We start from the raw sequence: 18,403 nt of genomic DNA on the forward strand, positions 1-18,403 counted from the left end.
TCCCAATTGATTTAGTGTTTTATTTCCCTTTAAATTTTTTCTTTATTTATCTTTTCTTATGTTGATTTTTATAAAATACAATATTTTGAAAAACATAATAACTTATTGTTGTTCAGCAGCAGCATTAGCAGCTTCTTCTTCAAGTTTTCTTTGTTCAGCTAAAACACCAGCTGCTTCGTATGAATCAGGAATTGGTTCAGTTCCTGAACATGGTGCTGTAATTCCAGAATCAGTAGTAGCAGCCCATGTTCCTTTAGATGCCATTGGTCCAGCAGCATCAGCTCCTCTTCTATATCCAGCTTCATAAGTATCAGCTCCAACACCAGCTGTAATTCCAATATCAGTAGTAGCAGCCCATGTTCCCTTTGAAGCCATTGGTCCAGCAGCATTTCCTCCCTTTCTGTAACCTGCTTCATAAGTATCAGCTCCAACTGCTGCAGTTTTTCCAATATCAGTAGTAGCAGCCCATGTTCCTTTAGATGCCATTGGTCCAGCAGCATTTCCTCCTTTTCTATATCCAGCTTCATAAGTATCAGCTCCAACTGCTGCAGTTTTTCCAATATCAGTAGTAGCAGCCCATGTTCCCTTTGAAGCCATTGGTCCAGCAGCATTTCCTCCCTTTCTGTAGCCAGAAGAAGTAGATGATGATGGTCCACATCCCATGAATCTACATGGATCAGTAGTTGATTTATAATTGGAAGAAGAACTTCCTGGTCCTACCATACGTGCTCTCATTCCTTATTTAATGTGATGTGATTTCCAGTTTTAAGGATTTTATACAGTGCTATTCCAAATAAAGAAGAACATCTCATTGGAGAACGTTTCTAGTTCACCTTTTCATCTCTTTGATAGTTCTTTCTCTTCTAATTGCTATTTTAAGCTTTATTTTTTGTTTTTTTCCTTATTTACTGTAATTTCTCCTTTTTTTTTACTAATATTGCTGTTATCTTTCTTTTATAAAAAAATGAATAACACTTTATTACAAAAACTAAGGCTTGTGTTTGTAGAATATTCTCTATATTTATGGATTTGATAATGAAGACTATTGTTTTTTAAAAAAGATTGTTGACAATTGAATTGTTTTGGGTTGAGTACTTTCTTTTTAAAACAAAATAATGGCTCTATTTCATTGGAAGGAAAGTCAGGAGATTGTACTTAAAATCAAATCACTACTTTATTATTAAAGATAAAATGAATAGAAAAAAGTGATGCAGTACAAAAAGGACAAAAAGACATTAAGGGTGTTATGACAAGAGAGGTACATGTCCTACCAACTAATGTATTTGAACATTTAGAGGATGAGTAATTGTAAATTTATTTTAATAGTCAATAACACAAACAATACAATAACAAATTATCTTGATTATAGATATTAATAAATATTAGTAATGACTTTAGCTATAAATTCATAGTAGTTTTAATAGATTTAATAACAGAGATAATATGAAATACAAATAATTAAAAAAAGAGAAATTTGAAATTCTCAAAAATTATAAAAAATGATTCTTTAAATAAGTTACAATATCTTCAATGGGGATTTTTTATAATTTCAATAATTGTTATTTTATTTCATTCTTTTTTAATTCAGTACTCTATAAATTGAAACAATCTTCGATTATTTTAATTGTGTTTATTCTAAATACTGTTTTATTTTTAAATCATTTATGCTAAGTTTATTCTTTTAATTTTAAGAATAGGTCTTAATTACTTTGCAAAATATTAGATAATATGTACTTTTATTTTGGTAAGAGTTCTTATGAAGAAAAAGGGTAATGAAAGAAAACCCATTCTATTTGGTTTTTGATGAAGTTTAATTAGATATTTCTATAATTATGAATCATTCATTAACAATATCTTATTTCTTTTTTCTTTATATTCTTATAATAAATATATATTTTTTAGAATAGTATTACTATTTGTTGTCATTTAATATGCTCTAATTAATATTACTATTTACAATAGATATTTAATATCCATTAAAGCTATAATTCAATTTATTCTATATATAATTATTGTTTAAATAATCTTGTATTTTGTTTTATTTTTCTTCAGTATACTTATTTTATTAATCATTATATCAAATTACAATTTAATTTAGCTATTAATAATAACTTTTTTTAAAAAAATGATAATTTTAATTTATTCACTTTAGAGCTAATTCTCATTTTACTATTCTTTGAATATAATATTATAGTGATCATTACTTTTATTTGAAAACAAAGATAACAATATAAATCACAACTATTATGATACAATGTCAATTGAAAAGATTATACAATTATTTATAATAAATATATATAATTAGTAATTATTATGATTAAAATATATTGTTTATACAAAATATGAATTTTTAATTATTTAAATACAAAGATATTAATAATATGATACAAAAAAGTTAAAAAGAATTGGATTTTATGATAATATATTGAAATAATAATCAATCAATTTATAACATAAATTTAAAATTTGTTTAAATATACTTATTTGTTTGATTGAAAGAAGAGAGTATAATTAAGGAATAATTTATTAGTGATGATGACACAAATTATAACAATTTAATAGAATCTTTAATGATTTTATTTTTTGAATAAAATTCTGAAAAGAAAAAAAAACAAAAATAAATGAAAACTCCCAAATACAATTAAAAATTTATTTTTAATAAAAAGAAATGAAAAGACGTACAAGCGTATCTCAAAGTCTTCCAAGTTGTTCTTATTTCTCACCACTCTTTGGAGAGATTCCCTTTGTTACAATAACACCACAAGAAATAATTCACGCAGAAACACATATAATATTACCTTGTTATTCACTTCCTAATTGCGCTTCATTTCAATTGTGGTGTTCAATATTTCCATTACTTTCAAATATATCGAATATTAGTGAATTAAATAGACTGTACTCATTTACATCTCCTGCATCATTGTCTTTACTTCAATCATTACCTCCAATAGAAAGTAGTCATTTTTTTAGGGATACTATTCCAATTATTGCTTCGTTAGCAGCTATTCATCCAAAACTTTTTCCAACACCACTTATTCTTCCAACAGCACCTAATTCAATGCTTCGACTAAATAGATTACAAGTAGCGTCATTATTTGCATTATCATTTCTTGGATTATTTCGATTACCAATAAAGTTCCAAGATGCAAAACAATTTCCAAGATGTTTAAGTATTGTAGATAAAGTATCGGCAACTAAACTAAGATGTTATATGGCATATTTTAGTACTATTGGAATAGCAATTATTAATAAAGATCCTATTCTTCAAGAACAAATTACATATCAACGAGTATATGGTGAATCACCACAATGGTCTAATCTATCTCTTCCTGTTTCTGTTAATGTTACACTTGTAGATGGGTTAATTGAAAAAGAAAATAGAAATGTATTAAAAGCTGTTTTTTCTTCAAAAGCAGTTGGTGGAAATGTATTAGAAGATGGATGTTCACAAGAAGAAATTATGTTTATTAAATGTCCAGAATGTATGGTTGCTTTATTAATTGCACCAGTATTAAGTGCAAATGAATCATTTAGAATATATAATATATTACAATATTCAGAAGTAACAGGATATGCAACTGAAATAAGTTTTAAGGGGAATGTAGCATCATTACAATTGTTTGTTTCTTTGTTTTTTTTTTTAAAAAAATTAATCAATATTTTAAATAACAAAATTTATTAAATAGAAAACATGACTTTGTTATATTTGATGCATTAATTTGTGTTGATAAAAAATTACAATACACTCAATATGGAATTGATAGAGAACTTAACAAAGTTTTTAGTGCAATTAAAAAAATAGATGATGATTGTGATATAATGCAACCATTTGCAACAGGGAAATGGGGGTGTGGTTCAATGCTAGGGGATTCTCGTTTAAAATTTATTATTCAATTATTAGCTTCTTCATTAACAGGAAGAGAAATGAGGTTTGTTTTATTTAGTTTTTATATAAAATTAATTTAATAATTAGATATCATCCTTTAAATGATATTCAACATCAAAATGAAATTACTGCATTTCTTCAAGCAATTAAAAATAAAAAACCAACTATTCAAGAGTTATATACCTATACATTGGCTTTATCTTCTACTAATCCATCTTCTCTTTTAACTAGAATAACACAACTTTAAAAAGAAATTGATTAATTTTAATGTAGTTAAATTGTTTCCAAGTTTTTTAAATTATAATATTTAATTTTCAATTATTTAGTTCATTTGTATGAATTTTTTTATTCTTAAAAAGGAATTTTCTTTTTAATTCGGCTAGATTTATTTCTATTTAAAAGTATATTCCACTTATTTTAATGCTTCTTCATTTTTCTTCATTTTTCTTCTTTAAACTCTTTTCTTCTATCTTTTAATATACTTATTCTTATCTTATTATTCCAGAAGCTTTCATAATACTATTTAAACTATATAACTTTTTGTTTTTATTCATTAATCACTTAAACTAACTAAATGACAGCTCAAGATATTACTACTACTCTTCTTCATCCAAAAGGTGATCATGTTTTACATTCACATGCTTATCCAATTTTCCAAACTTCTACATTTTGTTTTGATTCAACACAACAAGGGGCTGATTTATTTATGGGTAAAGGAGAAGGCCATATCTATTCTAGACTTGGAAATCCAACTGTTGAACAATTTGAAGAAATGGTATGTTCTATTGAAGGTGCAGCTGGTTCTGCTGCATTTGGTTCTGGAATGGGAGCTATTTCATCATCAACTCTTGCTTTCTTACAAAAGGGAGACCATTTAATTGCAGGAGATACATTGTATGGATGTACTGTTTCATTATTTACACATTGGTTACCAAGATTTGGTATTGAAGTTGATCTTGTTGATACTTCTGATGTAGAAAAAGTAAAAGCTGCTTGGAAACCAAATACTAAAATGGTTTATTTAGAATCACCAGCAAATCCAACATGTAAAGTTTCTGATATTAAAGGTATTGCTGTTATTTGTCATGAACGTGGAGCACGATTAGTTGTTGATGCAACATTTACATCACCATGTTTCCTTAAACCATTAGAACTTGGAGCAGATGTTGCACTTCATTCAATTAGTAAATATATTAATGGACATGGTGATGTTATTGGTGGTGTTTCATCAGCAAAAACAGAAGAAGATATTGCAACTATTAAATTCTATAGAAAAGATGCAGGATCATTAATGGCACCAATGGATGCTTTCTTATGTGCAAGAGGAATGAAAACTCTTCCAATGAGAATGAAAATTCATATGGAAAATGGACTTAAAGTTGCTAAATTCTTAGAACAACATGAAAAAATAGTTAAAGTTAATCATCCAGGACTTGAATCATTCTCAGGTCATGACATTGCTAAAAAACAAATGACTGGTTATGGTTCAACATTCTCATTTGAAATGAAATCATTTGAAGCTGCTAAAAAGTTAATGGAACATCTTAAAATATGTACTTTAGCAGTTTCACTTGGATGTGTTGATACTCTTATTGAACATCCTGCTTCAATGACTCATGCAGCTGTTCCTGAAAATATAATGAGAAAACAAGGAATTACTCCTGAATTAGTTAGAATTTCTGTTGGAATTGAAAATGTTGATGATATTATTTCTGATTTAAAACAAGCTTTAGAGCTTTGTTAATTCACTTTCTTTCATTTTTGTATGTTTTCATTTTATTCGTGTATTTTTTATTTGTTTTTTGTCAAATGATATTTCAGTAATTCTTTTTTAATAAAAATTATTTAATTATTTACCAAAATTTTTTGATACTCTCTGTGAAGATGATGAATGTCTTAGATTCTTTTGAACTTCTTCTTGTGAGCTCTTTGCGAGCTCCTCATATTTTCTTATTTGTTCCTGAATTTGAGAAGAACGTTTTAGTCTATTACTTTCACTTCTTTCTGATGATCTCTCTGATGAAGATGGACTTCCTTTGCTTCTTTGAACTGGATAAAATCCAACGCTTTCATCTAAGCTTGGAAGTTGTTTTAACCGTTCTTGTTTTTCTTTCTCAGATTTCTCTTTTTTTGCTTTCTCTTCTGCTTCTTTTCTTGCTTTTTCTTCTGCTTCTTTTCTTGCTTTTTCTTCTGCTTCTTTTCTTGCTCTTTCTTCTGCTTCTTTTCTTGCTCTTTCTTCTGCTTCTTTTCTTGCTCTTTCTTCTGCTTCTTTCTTTGCTTTTTCTTCTGCTTCTTTCTTTGCTTTTTCTTCTGCTTCTTTCTTTGCTTTCTCTTCTGCTTCTTTCTTTGCCTTAAATATTTTTTCATCTAACAGTTGTTTGTTAATGTCTTGTCTATTCATAGTACTTTGTTCATGTAAAACATCAGTGACATAAGTTAAATCAGGATAATACCACCAATCTCTAACAGAAACATTATTTCCATTAAAGTTATATTCACGAAGTCCATGAACTTCTTCTATTCTTTGTATTTTATTGTGAACCTTTACAAGATAGTACCATTCAAGATGAATAGGTCCGTTGATAGTTTTTTTGCCAACCCATATATGTCCACTTGTCCAGCTCATTGGAAGGTATTCACTGTCGTTGAAACAAATATATAATTCTTGTCCAAAATATGTTATGTAATGAATGTTAAAATCAATTGTAGCCATTAAACAAAAAGTAATTAAAATGAAGCAGTTTAAATTTATTTGAATGACGTGGAAGATTCAAAGGTCTTTTATTGGTTTATTTAAATTCCCGAGAGTTCAGCTTTATTTAATACAAGTCTTATTATTAAAAGTGGTTGTTATCATCTATATTTATCCTCTCTGAAGTAGAGAACTCTTAGTGTTTCTTTTGGTTCTTTTTTCATAAAGTAATTTGTGTTACAACTCTTTGTTATCCCTTTTTCTTTAGTTTAACAAAGCGATGAGTTGATTTAAAAAATCAATCAATTAAGTTTCTTTTATTATTCTTTTCTAACCTTTTTATTTTCTTTAATCATTTTTTTTGAGATTTTATCTCCTTTTCTAGTTTGTTTATTACTGAACTTATTCTCCTTTTTATTAAATTTTTTCTCTGACTTCTTTTCAAATTTCTTTGTAGAACTACTATGATTAGAATGCTTATTAAATCGAGGTTTTTTATCATCTTCATATAAAGATTCTTTCATTCTTTGAATTCTTTCTTTTTCAGCCTGAGTAATTTTTCGTTCATCATATGGAGCTAATCTTTTAATGGATAACATTTGGTTTAACTCCTTATCATCTAAACAGAGAATGTCGTATGCAGTTAATCCAGAATCATCCTTTGGTACATTAATATAAGGAAACCTTGTTTTTTCTCCATTTACAATATCTTCAAAATCCATTCCATAATAGTCATCAATCATTTTATCTAACTTTTTATCTTTTCCTCGTAAATGTGAAATATCAACATGTTCTTTAGTTCCATCTGATCGTTCAACAGAGATAGAATCTAATTTATCTTTTTTATTTTTTTTCTTTTCAGATTTATTATTTGTTTTTATTTCTTCATTTTCTTCTTCTTCATTTTCTTCTTCCATTGGAATTTCTTCTTCCATTTGATCCTCTTTTTTCATTTCTCCTGCAATCTCTGCTCTTAATGCTTCAATACCATCATCTTCTTGGTTATAATAATCTTCCCCAAATTGTTTTTCCATCATTTCATCATATTTACTTTCATCAAAGTCTTCATCCATAAAGTGTTGATCAAAATTTACTCCAGCATCTTTTTGTAATTCCTTAATTCGTTCTTCGATCTTTTTCTTTTGTTCTTTCTTTTGCTCAGCTGTGATAGCCATCATTTTTCTTTTTTCTTCTTCTTTTTTTGCTTTTCTACGTTCTCGTTGTTCTTTTCTTTTATTATGTTCTTTACGAAGTGAATCCTTAACAGTTCTTCCATACGAAATAATTCCAAGCCTTTGTTCAGCTTCAAAATCATCTTCTGCATCAACAGCTTTTTGGTCTTCATCTAAATCTACATCTTCTTTACCATCTTCAATTTCTTCCCATTTCTTTTCAAGAATGTACTTCTTTAAAAATTCGTCATCAGGATTATCTGACTTTGTCCAATATTGTTTTGCGTTATCATCTAATTGTTCTAATTCTTCGTCAACATTTATTGGTTCTGGTTTTTGTTTTGTTACTAATAAATCATCATCTTCACTCATTTCATCAGCTTTTTGATGGAATTCTTTCAATAACCTTCCTTGTTCTTCAACAACTGTTTCTTTTTTTGGTCTTTCTTCTTCTTCAAATACATTAGCCTCACCTCCTTTTTTATCAACTTCCATAATACGTTCTCTGATATAATCTCCAAGTTTAACTTTCTTTTCTTCTTCAGCAGTTGGAATAACTAACTCTCCTTCAAAACATTTCTTGTCAACTTTTTCACCATGTGCAAGTTTTGGTAATAGTTCTAGGAATTCTTCGTGCCATTCTTTTGGTTCAAATGTTCCGTAATCATCTTCTGCTTCTTGTTCACTTGGGTCTGAAGTTTCTAATTGTCCGTATTGGTCACCAGAATTACTTGAAGATGAACTATTTGATTTCTTTTCTTGAATTTCTTCATCACCATCAACAATTGTTTGGTTTGGTCCTGTTTTGCTCATGTCTTCTTTAACTACTCAAGAAATTTTCATATAATTCAAAACCTATTTTGTATTATATTAATTTCTTTTATTATTCTTCTTTATTACTTTTGAAATTATTTAGTTTTGGGTATTCAACTAATTTTAAAGGAAGATTAAAACTGAAATAAAAGGACATCATTTTTAAATTGTTGTTCATTTTAAATACTTTATATTAAACATGCTCATTATTTGAAAAATTGGAATTTGAAAACTATATTGAAGTATAGTATTATTTGATTTCAGGGATGTTCATTTGTTATTAAAACTGACATAATTTTTTATTATAAAATTTAGTAAGCTACTTAAATTCAATAAATAACAAAGAATATATGAAATTCTTTGTTTTAACTAATAAATCGAAAAAGAATTAAGTTCAAAATTAATACTAACTTTTTGAAAAAAGAACCAAAAGAATTTTAGTGTATTACTTAAAAGAAGACAAATTTCTTGGATTTATATTTTTAGTTGAGTTAAATACAGCCAACACTAAAAAAAAGCTAATACATGGGTATGACAACATATAACCCAAAAAATTATTGAAAATTTTTACTTTTAAAATAAATTTTGATATAGAAAGCGGGAAAGAATAAGAAAAAAAGGGGAAATAAACCACTCGAATTATCTATATTTTTTGGAAGGTCAAGATTATAAAAAGAAATAAAAAAAAGAATAATAAAAAAAAACTATACAAATAGATGATTTAAAAATAAATAAAAAGAAAAGAAAAAAAAACGAGATCAGACTAATAATTCATTTCATTCATTATGGCGGAAAGAAGAACTGTCAAAATTGTAATGGTAGGAGATGGTGCTGTAGGTAAAGTTTGTTAAATTTATCAAATTAATTTATCTGAAAAAAAAAGAAATGAATTAATAAATAATAGACTGCTTTATGTAGTACTTTTGTCAATAACCAATTTCCACAAGATTATATTCCAACTGTTTTTGATAATTTTTCACGTCTTCAAACTGTTGATGGAGAACAAGTAACAATGAGTATTTGGGATACAGCAGGACAAGAAGAATATGTTTGTTAATAGACTTCAGTTTAAAATGATAAAATAAAAGAATTGAACTTAGTTATAGGACCGTTTGAGACCAATGAGTTATCCAAATACAAATATTCTTATTATTTGTTTTTCAATTGATTCAAGAAGTTCTTTTGGTAATATTTCTCAACGATGGTTACCTGAAATTAAACATTTTTGCCCAAATGCTCCATTTTTATTAGCTGCAACAAAAACAGATCTTCGTGAGTCTGAAGATGTTAAAAGTAAACTTCAAATGGAAGGTAAAACTTTAATTTCAAAAGAAGAATCTCAACAACTTGTGAAAAAAATTAAAGCTGCTGGTTATTGTGAATGTTCTGCTCTTCAAAATAAAGGTGTTGCTGAACTTTTTGATGAAGCTGTGAGAAAAACTAAAGTAGGAGGAAAAAGTAAAAAGAAAGGGGGATGTGATCTCTTGTAATTCACTGTTATAACTGGATAGAAATATGGTTACTCTTCTTGATTAAAAATAAAATAACAATTTAATTTTTTTTTGTTTTTTATTTATGTTATAAAATAAGAAATATCCTTTTTTTTATATAAAATTATTATAGGTTTTCATTATTATTTTTTTAGTTTGTATTGTTATGGGAAAAGTACACAGTTCTCCGTCGTCAAAAGACCCTTTTTCACAATTATTACAATGGTCAGAATTAACGGTTAGTCAATTGATTTTTGATAGCGACACAGATGGAGAAGATCAAGATAGGTTTCTTCAATGTATTTTAAAAAAAGAAAATATTTATGTTATTGTCATTGATGAATTTGATACAGTCTTCGGGATATATCTTCATTATCCACTAATTTCACCGTTCAAGTATCCAAGAGATCCCCAACACTTTATTTTTTCAACAAAAAAGAAAACTAAACAAGAATTTATAAGGTTTTTACCTAAACAAACCTCATTAAATAAGTCATTAAAAGGAGTAAACAATAATAAGGATTGTTTATTTCTTTGTGGTGAAGATTCAATTTGTATATGGAATTCAAGGTTTAGAAAGAGTTATATATGGGAACCAATGAAGGTCTATGAAATGAAAGAGAATAAAGAAATTAATGGAACAGAATATCCTACATTACACAATTTATTTTCAATACAAAGAATTATTGTTATTCAAATGAAATAAACAGAAAAAAAGAAGAGTAGAAATAAAAAGTTAAAAAAAATTATAATAAACTATCAATCAATAAAATTTAATATTTGTTATTGATAACACAATAATTATTTTTGGTCTCTATCAGGTCGTTTAATTTTAAAAACTTTTACATTATCACTAGATACAACACCATCCAAATTATGAGGAGTAATAAAAATATATTGCCTTTTATTTTGTGATTTTGTTGTTTCCATTAATGTTTGTATAGCGACTTTTCGAGCCATAGAATCCATATAAACATCAAACTCATCCATTGCTCTAAAAGGGCAATCAACTACATTCCATAATGCAAGTAATAAACAAACAGTAGAATAACTACGTTCCCCACCAGAAAGAGTTTTAGCACTTCTTTCTGAGTCATTATCAATAGAAACTTCAACATCAAGAATTCTTTTAGAATGATCAAGTTTAATTTTACCTTTACAACCAGGTTTTTTTTCAAGATATTGATTAAATAAAAGCATAGTTTTTGTTGCAGTTACTTTAAGTAATTCAGTATATTTTTTTTTTCTTCTTTCTAACTCAACTTCTAATTTTGTTTGTAAAGTTTCAATTGAATTAATTTGATCTGTTAAACCATCTAATTGATGTTGTTTTCTTTCAAGTTCATTTTCAACTTCATCATAATTAACATTTTCTAAATTAATTTGTTGTTGTTTTTTTTCTAATTTAACACGTTCATTAACAATACTTTCAACACTTTTTGAAGTTTCAATTTTTTCAAATTCAGAAGAAAGTATAGTAATTTCTTGTAATTGCTGTTGTTCTTCAATTAACAATTCATTTTGATGTTGGATTTCAATTTGAAATTCTTTTCTTTGTTTAATTAAATCAATTTTATTTTCATTAATTTCATCAATTTGTTTTCTGATATTTACAAGTAAAACTTTTTGTTGTTTTGCTTCATTTTCAATTTGTGTTTTTAATGAACAAATTTTTTGATATTCAATTTTTTGAAATTCTTCTCTTTTAATTAATTCATTCGTTTTTGTTTTTTGATTTTTAACTTCTTCTAATAATTCATTTAATTTATTTTTAGAAATTGATAAATTCATTTCAGTTTCTTTAATATCTTCTGGTTCTTTTATTACAATATTTTCAGTCTCTTTTTTTTTACTTTCAACTAGTCTTGTGTTTCTTTCAGCTTCTCTTAAATTTCTTTTTAATTCATTTAACTGAAGAAATAGTGTTTCTTTTTCTTTTTTTGCTTGATTTTTTAATTCAACTTTTCCTTGCAAATCCATTTTAGAAGTTTTAATTTGTTGTTCAATTAATTGAATTGAATCTTCGATATTTTGACCACCATAAATTGCTCTACTAGGTAATCTATAAGGAAAATATGCTTCAGTTTTACCTGATTTTTGCATAAAACTACCATTTGAAAGATAAATAAATTTTGCACCAAGTTTCATTAATTCTTTTCCATCATTAAAAGTATTAGCAACAGCGATAGTGTCAATATTAATGTGATCAATAAGAATATTAAAAATAATAGGACTAGAAATTGTAATAACATTAAGTACAGTTAAATAATTTTGTTTTTTAATATCGTATTTTTGATTTCCAAATTTGATATTATAAACATAAATTTGAATATCAAAATTAATTTTTTTTGCTATTTCTCTTAATTTTTTTTTATCATTTTCTGTTCTAACAACAAACGAAGCTAGTGTTGATTTTTTTATACAATTTTCTACTGCATGATTCCATTTATTATCTTTTAATTGAATATATTCTCCTATTGGTCCTTCAATTTGATATTCAAATGTTGTTTGTTCAATTGTTTTAATCATTCTTGGCATATTTGGATGATAAATTGTCATTTTATCTCTTTTTTGCATTTCTAATTTATCTTTTTCATTTTCAAACACTTTAATATCATTTTGAATATGTTTAATATCATCGTCATATCCATTTAATGAATGTACTTTAACTGTAAATTCTTTTTCTAATGGACTTAATTCATCTTTAATTAATTCTTCTTTTCTCTTTAATGATTCTATTTCTTTATTAATTGTTTTTATTTTTTCTTCTTTTTGTTGTTTAGCAATTTCTGTATCTTTTTGGTCATGATTTTTTGATTCTTCAATACTATTTTTTAATAATGTTATTCTTTTTTTTATTGTCTCTATTCTTTGATTATAATCCTCTATTATCACTTTATTTTCTCCTTTTTCTTTATTTATATTTTTCATTTTCTCATTTTCTATTCCTTTCTTTTTTTCAATTTCTGTTATTTCTTCTTCTTTTTTCATTAATTCTTCATTTGCTACTTTTAATTCTTCTTTTAACTCTTCTATTTTTTCTTCTATTCGTTCTTCTTTTAATTCATTTAATTTATTTTCTTTTTCCTCTATTGTTTGTTGAATATCTTCTACCTTTTTTTTTTGGTCTCTATACTTCGCCCATATCTCTTCTCTTTTTAATACTTCTATTTTCTTTTTAATTTGTTTTATTCCTTTTCCATCTTCCATTATTCCTTTTAATCTTTCTATTTCTCTTTCCATTTGTGGTATTTGTTCTTTTTTATCTTGTTTCGTTTTTTTTGCTTTACTACATGAGTGCTCTGCTTGTTTATAACTTTCTTTAATCATATCAAGTTGTGTTGCTTCTAAAAAAAATTTATATTTATCTTCTGCTCGTGTTGCTGTTAAAAATGTTTTTGATGTATCTTGCATAAGAAGAATACATGGATTGTCAATAGGAATATTAAAATGATCCAAAATTTCATTAACATCTGAACTTTTATGTCCAATAATTCTTGGTTTTTCCCCAGAATTCATTGAATAGATTTTATAACTACTTCCTCCTTCTTTTGATATTTTCCTTTCAATTATGATTGTATCTCCATATTTTTCTTTATCCATTGCCCCTTCTCCTCGATTTCTTAAATATACAGATACTTTACAATGTGTTTCTCCATTTTTTACTATATCACTTACTCGTTTCCCTCGATTCGTAAATGTAGCTTTCGCCCCAAAACAAATAGCTAATGCTACTAATATTGCTGATTTCCCACTTCCATTCTCTCCTACTATAAAATTAACTTGTGAACAGAGGTCTAATTGAAGATGTCTATGGCACATAAAATTTTCTAAATCAATTCGTTCAATAGTACCAGGAACTTCTTCGTTCATTCTTATTTGTATTATTCAGTTGTTTTATTATAAAAACCAAAAATCATTTTTTCTTTTTCTTTTTTGTCTTTTCTCTTTTTTTTCTTTTTTTTTAGGGTTTGATGTATTAAATTGAGGTTTACCTTGTCTTTTATTCTTTTTTAAATTCCTTGTAACCTGACTATTTAAAATATAATATTCCATGAGTAGTTGATTAAATACATTATGTGGTTAGTTGGACCTTTCAGATTTTCTGTTTAAACTTAATTGATTTCTTTTTTTTTTTAAATATCATTAAAGTTAACTAAAATCTACAAGAATAGTTATTGTTTTATGAGTACTTTTTGATGATTTGTTAACCTTCTCTTAAAAACAGATTTTATCATGATTCTAATGATTAGTTTATTTTTAGTTAAAAGAATTAACTATTCAATGCTCTTTCTATTTGTGTGGTTTAATGTTATTGTAATGGTATAATAATTATTAGTAGTATTTCTTTTAGAAGTACTCTTTTAATTGTTTTAAATCAAACAATATTGATCATCTTAAATGCTTTCATTATAGGTTAGTCTCTTTTGACTATAAACTAAAGTTCCTTTTTCTCTACCTAATTAGCTTGATTGTGTATGTAATAATTATCCTAAGTATCAAAAAAATATAAATATTAAAAGAGAAACTTATTTTGGAAGAATATTTTTTAATTTATGTTTTTTTTAATATTATTTATTTTATTTACAAATAAGGTACGTTTAAAGAATTTTAATATACATAATAAAATTTATCATTTATTGAATAAATCCTCTTTGTTAATTATCCTCTTTTCTCAAACAAGCCAAAGTTTAGTTAATTCATACTACAACTATTTTTTTAAGCATGTTTTTTTTCAGAACGAATAAAAAAATATACAGTGAAAAATTGCTACTACTTGTAAGCTTTTCCAAACAACTTTCTTTTCATTGGACTCAGTTATAAATGAAAATCACTCTTTTATGATGAAAAATGTTCTTTTATCTTAATAAGAGAATGGTCTATGTAATTTTATTAAAAAAATAATGAAGTATATTCATTGAGTTTTATTAATTTCATTGAATATAATGTGGTAGAGTGTTTTTAACTATTATTATAGTGATTTTTCAAAATCTATCTTAAATTCTATTTTATTCATAACAATTTTTATTAATATGAAGATTAAATATATTATTGATATATTTATCTAATATATCAAATAATAATCAAAGGAAGAACAATGTAATATTCTATTTTTTATTTAGTTTGATACATAAATTATTTTTCATTAGCAATTCATTTTTACTATTGTTTTGAAACAATAAAATGACAATAAGAGAATTAATATCAAATAACAAGAATCAATTTGATTTAATATGACAATAAACAAAAGAAATGAACTAAATAAAATAAATAAAAATTTAATTTATTAATTCAAAAATATATAGTCATAAATCAAGCAAGATTATATGAATTTTGTATCAGAAAATTATATTTAAAAATAATTAGTCTCAATATTTGAATGTCTAAATCGAAAGAAATGATCAAAGTAGTAAAATAAACAAAAATAAAAAGCAATTAACTAAGTATTAAGAGAATTAGTTTCTATTATTTATGGCTCAGAGTAGACTAATCTTATCAATAATTTTTCTTCAAGTAACTCAACATATGTTTCATTGATGTATATGCAATGTTCCATGACCTCTATCCTGTTTTTAATTACAATGTTTTTAATTTCTTTTATGATGTTAATTTCAGTTTTTAATTCTTTAATTAATTTGACACATTCTAATTTATTAATTAATTTATTGAAATTATTACTATATTTATTTTATCATCTTTTAATTTATCTATTTTCATTCGCTTATTTTTTTTTTTAATTCTTTATAGTTATTTCTTTTATTTAAATATACTCCAGTAATATTATGATATACAACAATATTCATATCAAATATTAGATTAGTTTTATTCTTTTTATTTATTATATATATCTGATATTTTATGATATTATTAATCACGTTTTGATATTAATTGTTTGTTCAATATCATAGTAATGTTATTGTATTTGAACACTGTTCCATATGGGGATTTTTTGTATTGATTATTTCATTTATATTTTCTTTATATCTAATATGATAATACTTACTAACATTGTCATGTTTCTCATTTTGTGATTTTTATGAATAATACGAGATAATAGAATGTATTCTATTGTTAATATCTTGTATTTACAAAGTATGCAGTATTTTAATCATTTTTTAATATTTTATCTTTTCTATACAAACTAAATATTACTTCATCTTGTATTTTATTTAAATTGAGAAATACATTCTTTTTAATATTGATTGAATTAAATGCATTGATTGTAGTAGTTTTATCTATAAAATTTGAACCAATCAATATTCTAAAATATCTACTTGTTTAATTTCAATTTATTAATGTATTTGTTTATCATTATTTTACTTTTATTTTTAATACTACTTCTTTTTATTTTCATTCATTTATTTTATTATTTATTCTATTTCTATTTCTTTGATTTTATGTTTTATTATTTTTATTTATATTCATTATTTATTTCTTTGAATATCATCTATTTAATATATTATTTATTATTTCATTTTTATACAATAATACATCACTTTTCTAATTATTTCATTAAAATATTTATTATTCATGTTTATTATTCATTATTTCATTTATATTGATATATAGATTGTCTTTAGAATTACCAACACTAATATATTTTGTATTTATTATTTATTTTATTATCTCAATTTCCATTTTATCTAAGTTACATTCAATTTTACTACTGATGACGAACATCTGAAGATATTGACTAGTTCATTGATAATTATTGTAATATCTCTTCTATTACTACATTCATCATAATTTATTTCATCTATTTTATTCATTATCTTTTATTTGATGATTCTATAATTGAATATATCATTAATTTCATCTGATTATCATACATTTAAATATTTATACAATTCCTCTATTTCATTTATTGTGATATTTTCATTTTAAGATAGTGTTTGATTAGTGTTATTTATTTCTTGTTTTATTTTCTTTCATTTCTTTATTTAATTTATTATTTATTTAATTTATTTGTTGATTATTCTCATTTATTCATTATTTTGTTCATTATTTTAATCTCTTCATTACATATATTATATGATTTATATTATTAAATTTCTATTTAATGATTTGATAAATTATATTCATTTTGATAATGATAGATTGAAATAAATCAAAATGTAAAATTCATAATTTTAATACATCCTAGATATTCATTATATTTATATCATATGAATATCTTCCATCTGTTCATCATACTTTCTACAATGTCTATGATGATTCCCTCTACATTAAAATATTTAAGTGCTTCTATTACCCATTCATGATTTACTGAGTCATATGCTTTCTTAATATCATAATATGACTCTACATATTTTGGGTATTTCTCTTCTTTTTGCTGCTTTAACATATAACTGTTAATTAATCCTTCTTTAGCAGCAAGAGATTGCAGTTTACATCATAATTGATTTTTACTAATTTTTAATGATTCACTATTCATGTTAATTCTATTGTGAATATTCTCTTTCAATATGGAGGTAAATACTTTTATTATTACATTTGTACAACTGATAGGAAGATAATTAGTGACATCGTTCCTATCACCTCATTTGTTGATTAATACTGTTCTTCAATTTACCATATTTAATTTGATGTTTTCGGGGAAGTTTAACCATTCGTTGAAGATATTAAGAATGGAATCTCTTGATGATGACATTCTCTTCTAATAATACCCATATATAGTGTCAATACCTGGTGCTTTCCAATTACTTATTTTCATCATAATTAAATTTAAATTATCCAATTTGATGATGACACTATCATAATTCCTGTATCTTTCATTCCACGAGGTGATTTGATTTATTTTCAAATGTTCCTTATTTAATATCACCTGTATTTCATATAACAATTTCAAATATTCTAAAGTAATATCGTTATTTGGGTATATTTCATTTTGTGTTTCTTCTTTATTTTAATTTTGTTATTAGAATCAAACATAATTTTATTTGTATTGATTCTGACATTTTCATTCTTATTAAATTTAATTCTTTCTTTAATCATCGTCATCATATATTTTATGTACTTTATTCTTTCTTGTAATTTAATTTTAATTTCATCTGCATCTTGTTCCTTTAATCTCATGATGCATTTTATTCTGTACCATCTCCTTCCCTTGATTAGATCTTCTAATATATTTATTTTCTTTATTATTTCTTTTATTTCATCAAATTTATCTCATTTAAATTTATTTTGGAGATAGTAATGCATACACATTGAAATCATTTTCATATCTTCTTGCAGATTTTCTATTCTCCTGATCATACCCATTTATTATTTATTTCTCTTATTAATTTATCTGATTCTTTCCTTCTCCAGTAATAATTAATATTTACACATTTATCTATCTTCATTCTTA

At 24.9% G+C, this 18,403-nt stretch overlaps 9 protein-coding genes across 9 annotated transcripts in view, besides 31 other annotated features; 5 read left to right on the plus strand and 4 right to left on the minus strand.

Moving 5' to 3' along the window:
* The window catches only part of EDI_079990 (serine-threonine protein kinase, putative), a gene marked incomplete at both ends in the record, with an annotated part of 2,883 nt that extends 2,868 nt beyond the window's left edge, over positions 1-15 (plus strand). Inside the window, one exon of the mRNA XM_001733412.1 lies at positions 1-15. This exon is cut by the window's left edge and continues 2,868 nt beyond it. Coding sequence (XP_001733464.1) covers positions 1-15 — 15 coding nt within the window.
* An 87-nt stretch (positions 16-102) lies between these two features.
* On the minus strand, positions 103-735 carry EDI_080200 (uncharacterized protein; the record flags this gene model as incomplete). Its single annotated transcript, XM_001739042.1, has 1 exon — positions 103-735. The coding sequence occupies one exon, from the start codon at positions 733-735 to the stop codon at positions 103-105; it is 633 nt and encodes a 210-aa protein (XP_001739094.1).
* Positions 736-852: 117 nt separating this feature from the next.
* Positions 853-956: a microsatellite.
* A 580-nt stretch (positions 957-1,536) lies between these two features.
* Positions 1,537-1,585: a sequence feature (AT_rich).
* A 284-nt stretch (positions 1,586-1,869) lies between these two features.
* Positions 1,870-1,901: a sequence feature (AT_rich).
* An 82-nt stretch (positions 1,902-1,983) lies between these two features.
* Positions 1,984-2,144: a sequence feature (AT_rich).
* Positions 2,145-2,276: 132 nt separating this feature from the next.
* Positions 2,277-2,479: a sequence feature (AT_rich).
* A 160-nt stretch (positions 2,480-2,639) lies between these two features.
* Positions 2,640-2,665: a sequence feature (AT_rich).
* Positions 2,666-2,668: 3 nt separating this feature from the next.
* EDI_080210 (poly(ADP-ribose) glycohydrolase, putative) lies at positions 2,669-4,133 on the plus strand (the record flags this gene model as incomplete). Its single annotated transcript, XM_001739043.1, has 3 exons — positions 2,669-3,618; positions 3,687-3,929; positions 3,974-4,133. The coding sequence occupies 3 exons, from the start codon at positions 2,669-2,671 to the stop codon at positions 4,131-4,133; spliced, it is 1,353 nt and encodes a 450-aa protein (XP_001739095.1).
* Positions 3,632-3,685: a sequence feature (AT_rich).
* Positions 3,935-3,972: a sequence feature (AT_rich).
* Positions 4,134-4,175: 42 nt separating the features above from the next.
* Positions 4,176-4,211: a sequence feature (AT_rich).
* A 249-nt stretch (positions 4,212-4,460) lies between these two features.
* On the plus strand, positions 4,461-5,630 carry EDI_080220 (methionine gamma-lyase, putative; the record flags this gene model as incomplete). The annotated part of the gene is made up of 1 exon (XM_001739044.1): positions 4,461-5,630. One exon carries the CDS (start codon positions 4,461-4,463, stop codon positions 5,628-5,630), a length of 1,170 nt encoding a protein of 389 aa, XP_001739096.1.
* An 83-nt stretch (positions 5,631-5,713) lies between these two features.
* Positions 5,714-5,742: a sequence feature (AT_rich).
* Positions 5,736-6,599, minus strand: EDI_080230 (uncharacterized protein; the record flags this gene model as incomplete). The annotated part of the gene is made up of 1 exon (XM_001739045.1): positions 5,736-6,599. The coding sequence occupies one exon, from the start codon at positions 6,597-6,599 to the stop codon at positions 5,736-5,738; it is 864 nt and encodes a 287-aa protein (XP_001739097.1).
* Positions 6,037-6,234: a microsatellite.
* Positions 6,600-6,898: 299 nt separating the features above from the next.
* Positions 6,899-8,563, minus strand: EDI_080240 (protein KRI1, putative; the record flags this gene model as incomplete). The annotated part of the gene is made up of 1 exon (XM_001739046.1): positions 6,899-8,563. One exon carries the CDS (start codon positions 8,561-8,563, stop codon positions 6,899-6,901), a length of 1,665 nt encoding a protein of 554 aa, XP_001739098.1.
* Positions 7,460-7,492: a microsatellite.
* Positions 7,756-7,825: a microsatellite.
* A 291-nt stretch (positions 8,564-8,854) lies between the features above and the next one.
* Positions 8,855-8,877: a sequence feature (AT_rich).
* A 234-nt stretch (positions 8,878-9,111) lies between these two features.
* Positions 9,112-9,150: a sequence feature (AT_rich).
* Positions 9,151-9,233: 83 nt separating this feature from the next.
* Positions 9,234-9,316: a microsatellite.
* A 32-nt stretch (positions 9,317-9,348) lies between these two features.
* Positions 9,349-10,053, plus strand: EDI_080250 (GTPase_rho, putative; the record flags this gene model as incomplete). The annotated part of the gene is made up of 3 exons (XM_001739047.1): positions 9,349-9,405; positions 9,468-9,611; positions 9,670-10,053. The coding sequence occupies 3 exons, from the start codon at positions 9,349-9,351 to the stop codon at positions 10,051-10,053; spliced, it is 585 nt and encodes a 194-aa protein (XP_001739099.1).
* Positions 9,411-9,466: a sequence feature (AT_rich).
* Positions 10,054-10,094: 41 nt separating the features above from the next.
* Positions 10,095-10,207: a sequence feature (AT_rich).
* Positions 10,208-10,219: 12 nt separating this feature from the next.
* On the plus strand, positions 10,220-10,759 carry EDI_080260 (uncharacterized protein; the record flags this gene model as incomplete). Its single annotated transcript, XM_001739048.1, has 1 exon — positions 10,220-10,759. The coding sequence occupies one exon, from the start codon at positions 10,220-10,222 to the stop codon at positions 10,757-10,759; it is 540 nt and encodes a 179-aa protein (XP_001739100.1).
* Positions 10,760-10,779: 20 nt separating this feature from the next.
* Positions 10,780-10,835: a sequence feature (AT_rich).
* Positions 10,836-10,854: 19 nt separating this feature from the next.
* On the minus strand, positions 10,855-13,926 carry EDI_080270 (structural maintenance of chromosomes protein, putative; the record flags this gene model as incomplete). The annotated part of the gene is made up of 1 exon (XM_001739049.1): positions 10,855-13,926. One exon carries the CDS (start codon positions 13,924-13,926, stop codon positions 10,855-10,857), a length of 3,072 nt encoding a protein of 1,023 aa, XP_001739101.1.
* Positions 12,362-12,403: a sequence feature (AT_rich).
* Positions 12,961-13,139: a microsatellite.
* Positions 13,200-13,341: a microsatellite.
* A 46-nt stretch (positions 13,927-13,972) lies between the features above and the next one.
* Positions 13,973-14,019: a microsatellite.
* Positions 14,020-14,554: 535 nt separating this feature from the next.
* Positions 14,555-14,575: a sequence feature (AT_rich).
* Positions 14,576-14,594: 19 nt separating this feature from the next.
* Positions 14,595-14,640: a sequence feature (AT_rich).
* A 20-nt stretch (positions 14,641-14,660) lies between these two features.
* Positions 14,661-14,703: a sequence feature (AT_rich).
* A 235-nt stretch (positions 14,704-14,938) lies between these two features.
* Positions 14,939-14,959: a sequence feature (AT_rich).
* A 91-nt stretch (positions 14,960-15,050) lies between these two features.
* Positions 15,051-15,138: a sequence feature (AT_rich).
* Positions 15,139-15,312: 174 nt separating this feature from the next.
* Positions 15,313-15,358: a sequence feature (AT_rich).
* Positions 15,359-15,396: 38 nt separating this feature from the next.
* Positions 15,397-15,419: a sequence feature (AT_rich).
* Positions 15,420-15,480: 61 nt separating this feature from the next.
* Positions 15,481-18,399: a repeat region.
* Between the last annotated feature and the right edge of the window lie 4 nt (positions 18,400-18,403).

The sequence above is a fragment of the Entamoeba dispar genome, genomic scaffold (assembly GCF_000209125.1).
Source record: "Entamoeba dispar SAW760 scf_1105229461915 genomic scaffold, whole genome shotgun sequence".
Lineage (NCBI taxonomy): Eukaryota > Evosea > Mastigamoebida > Endamoebidae > Entamoeba > Entamoeba dispar.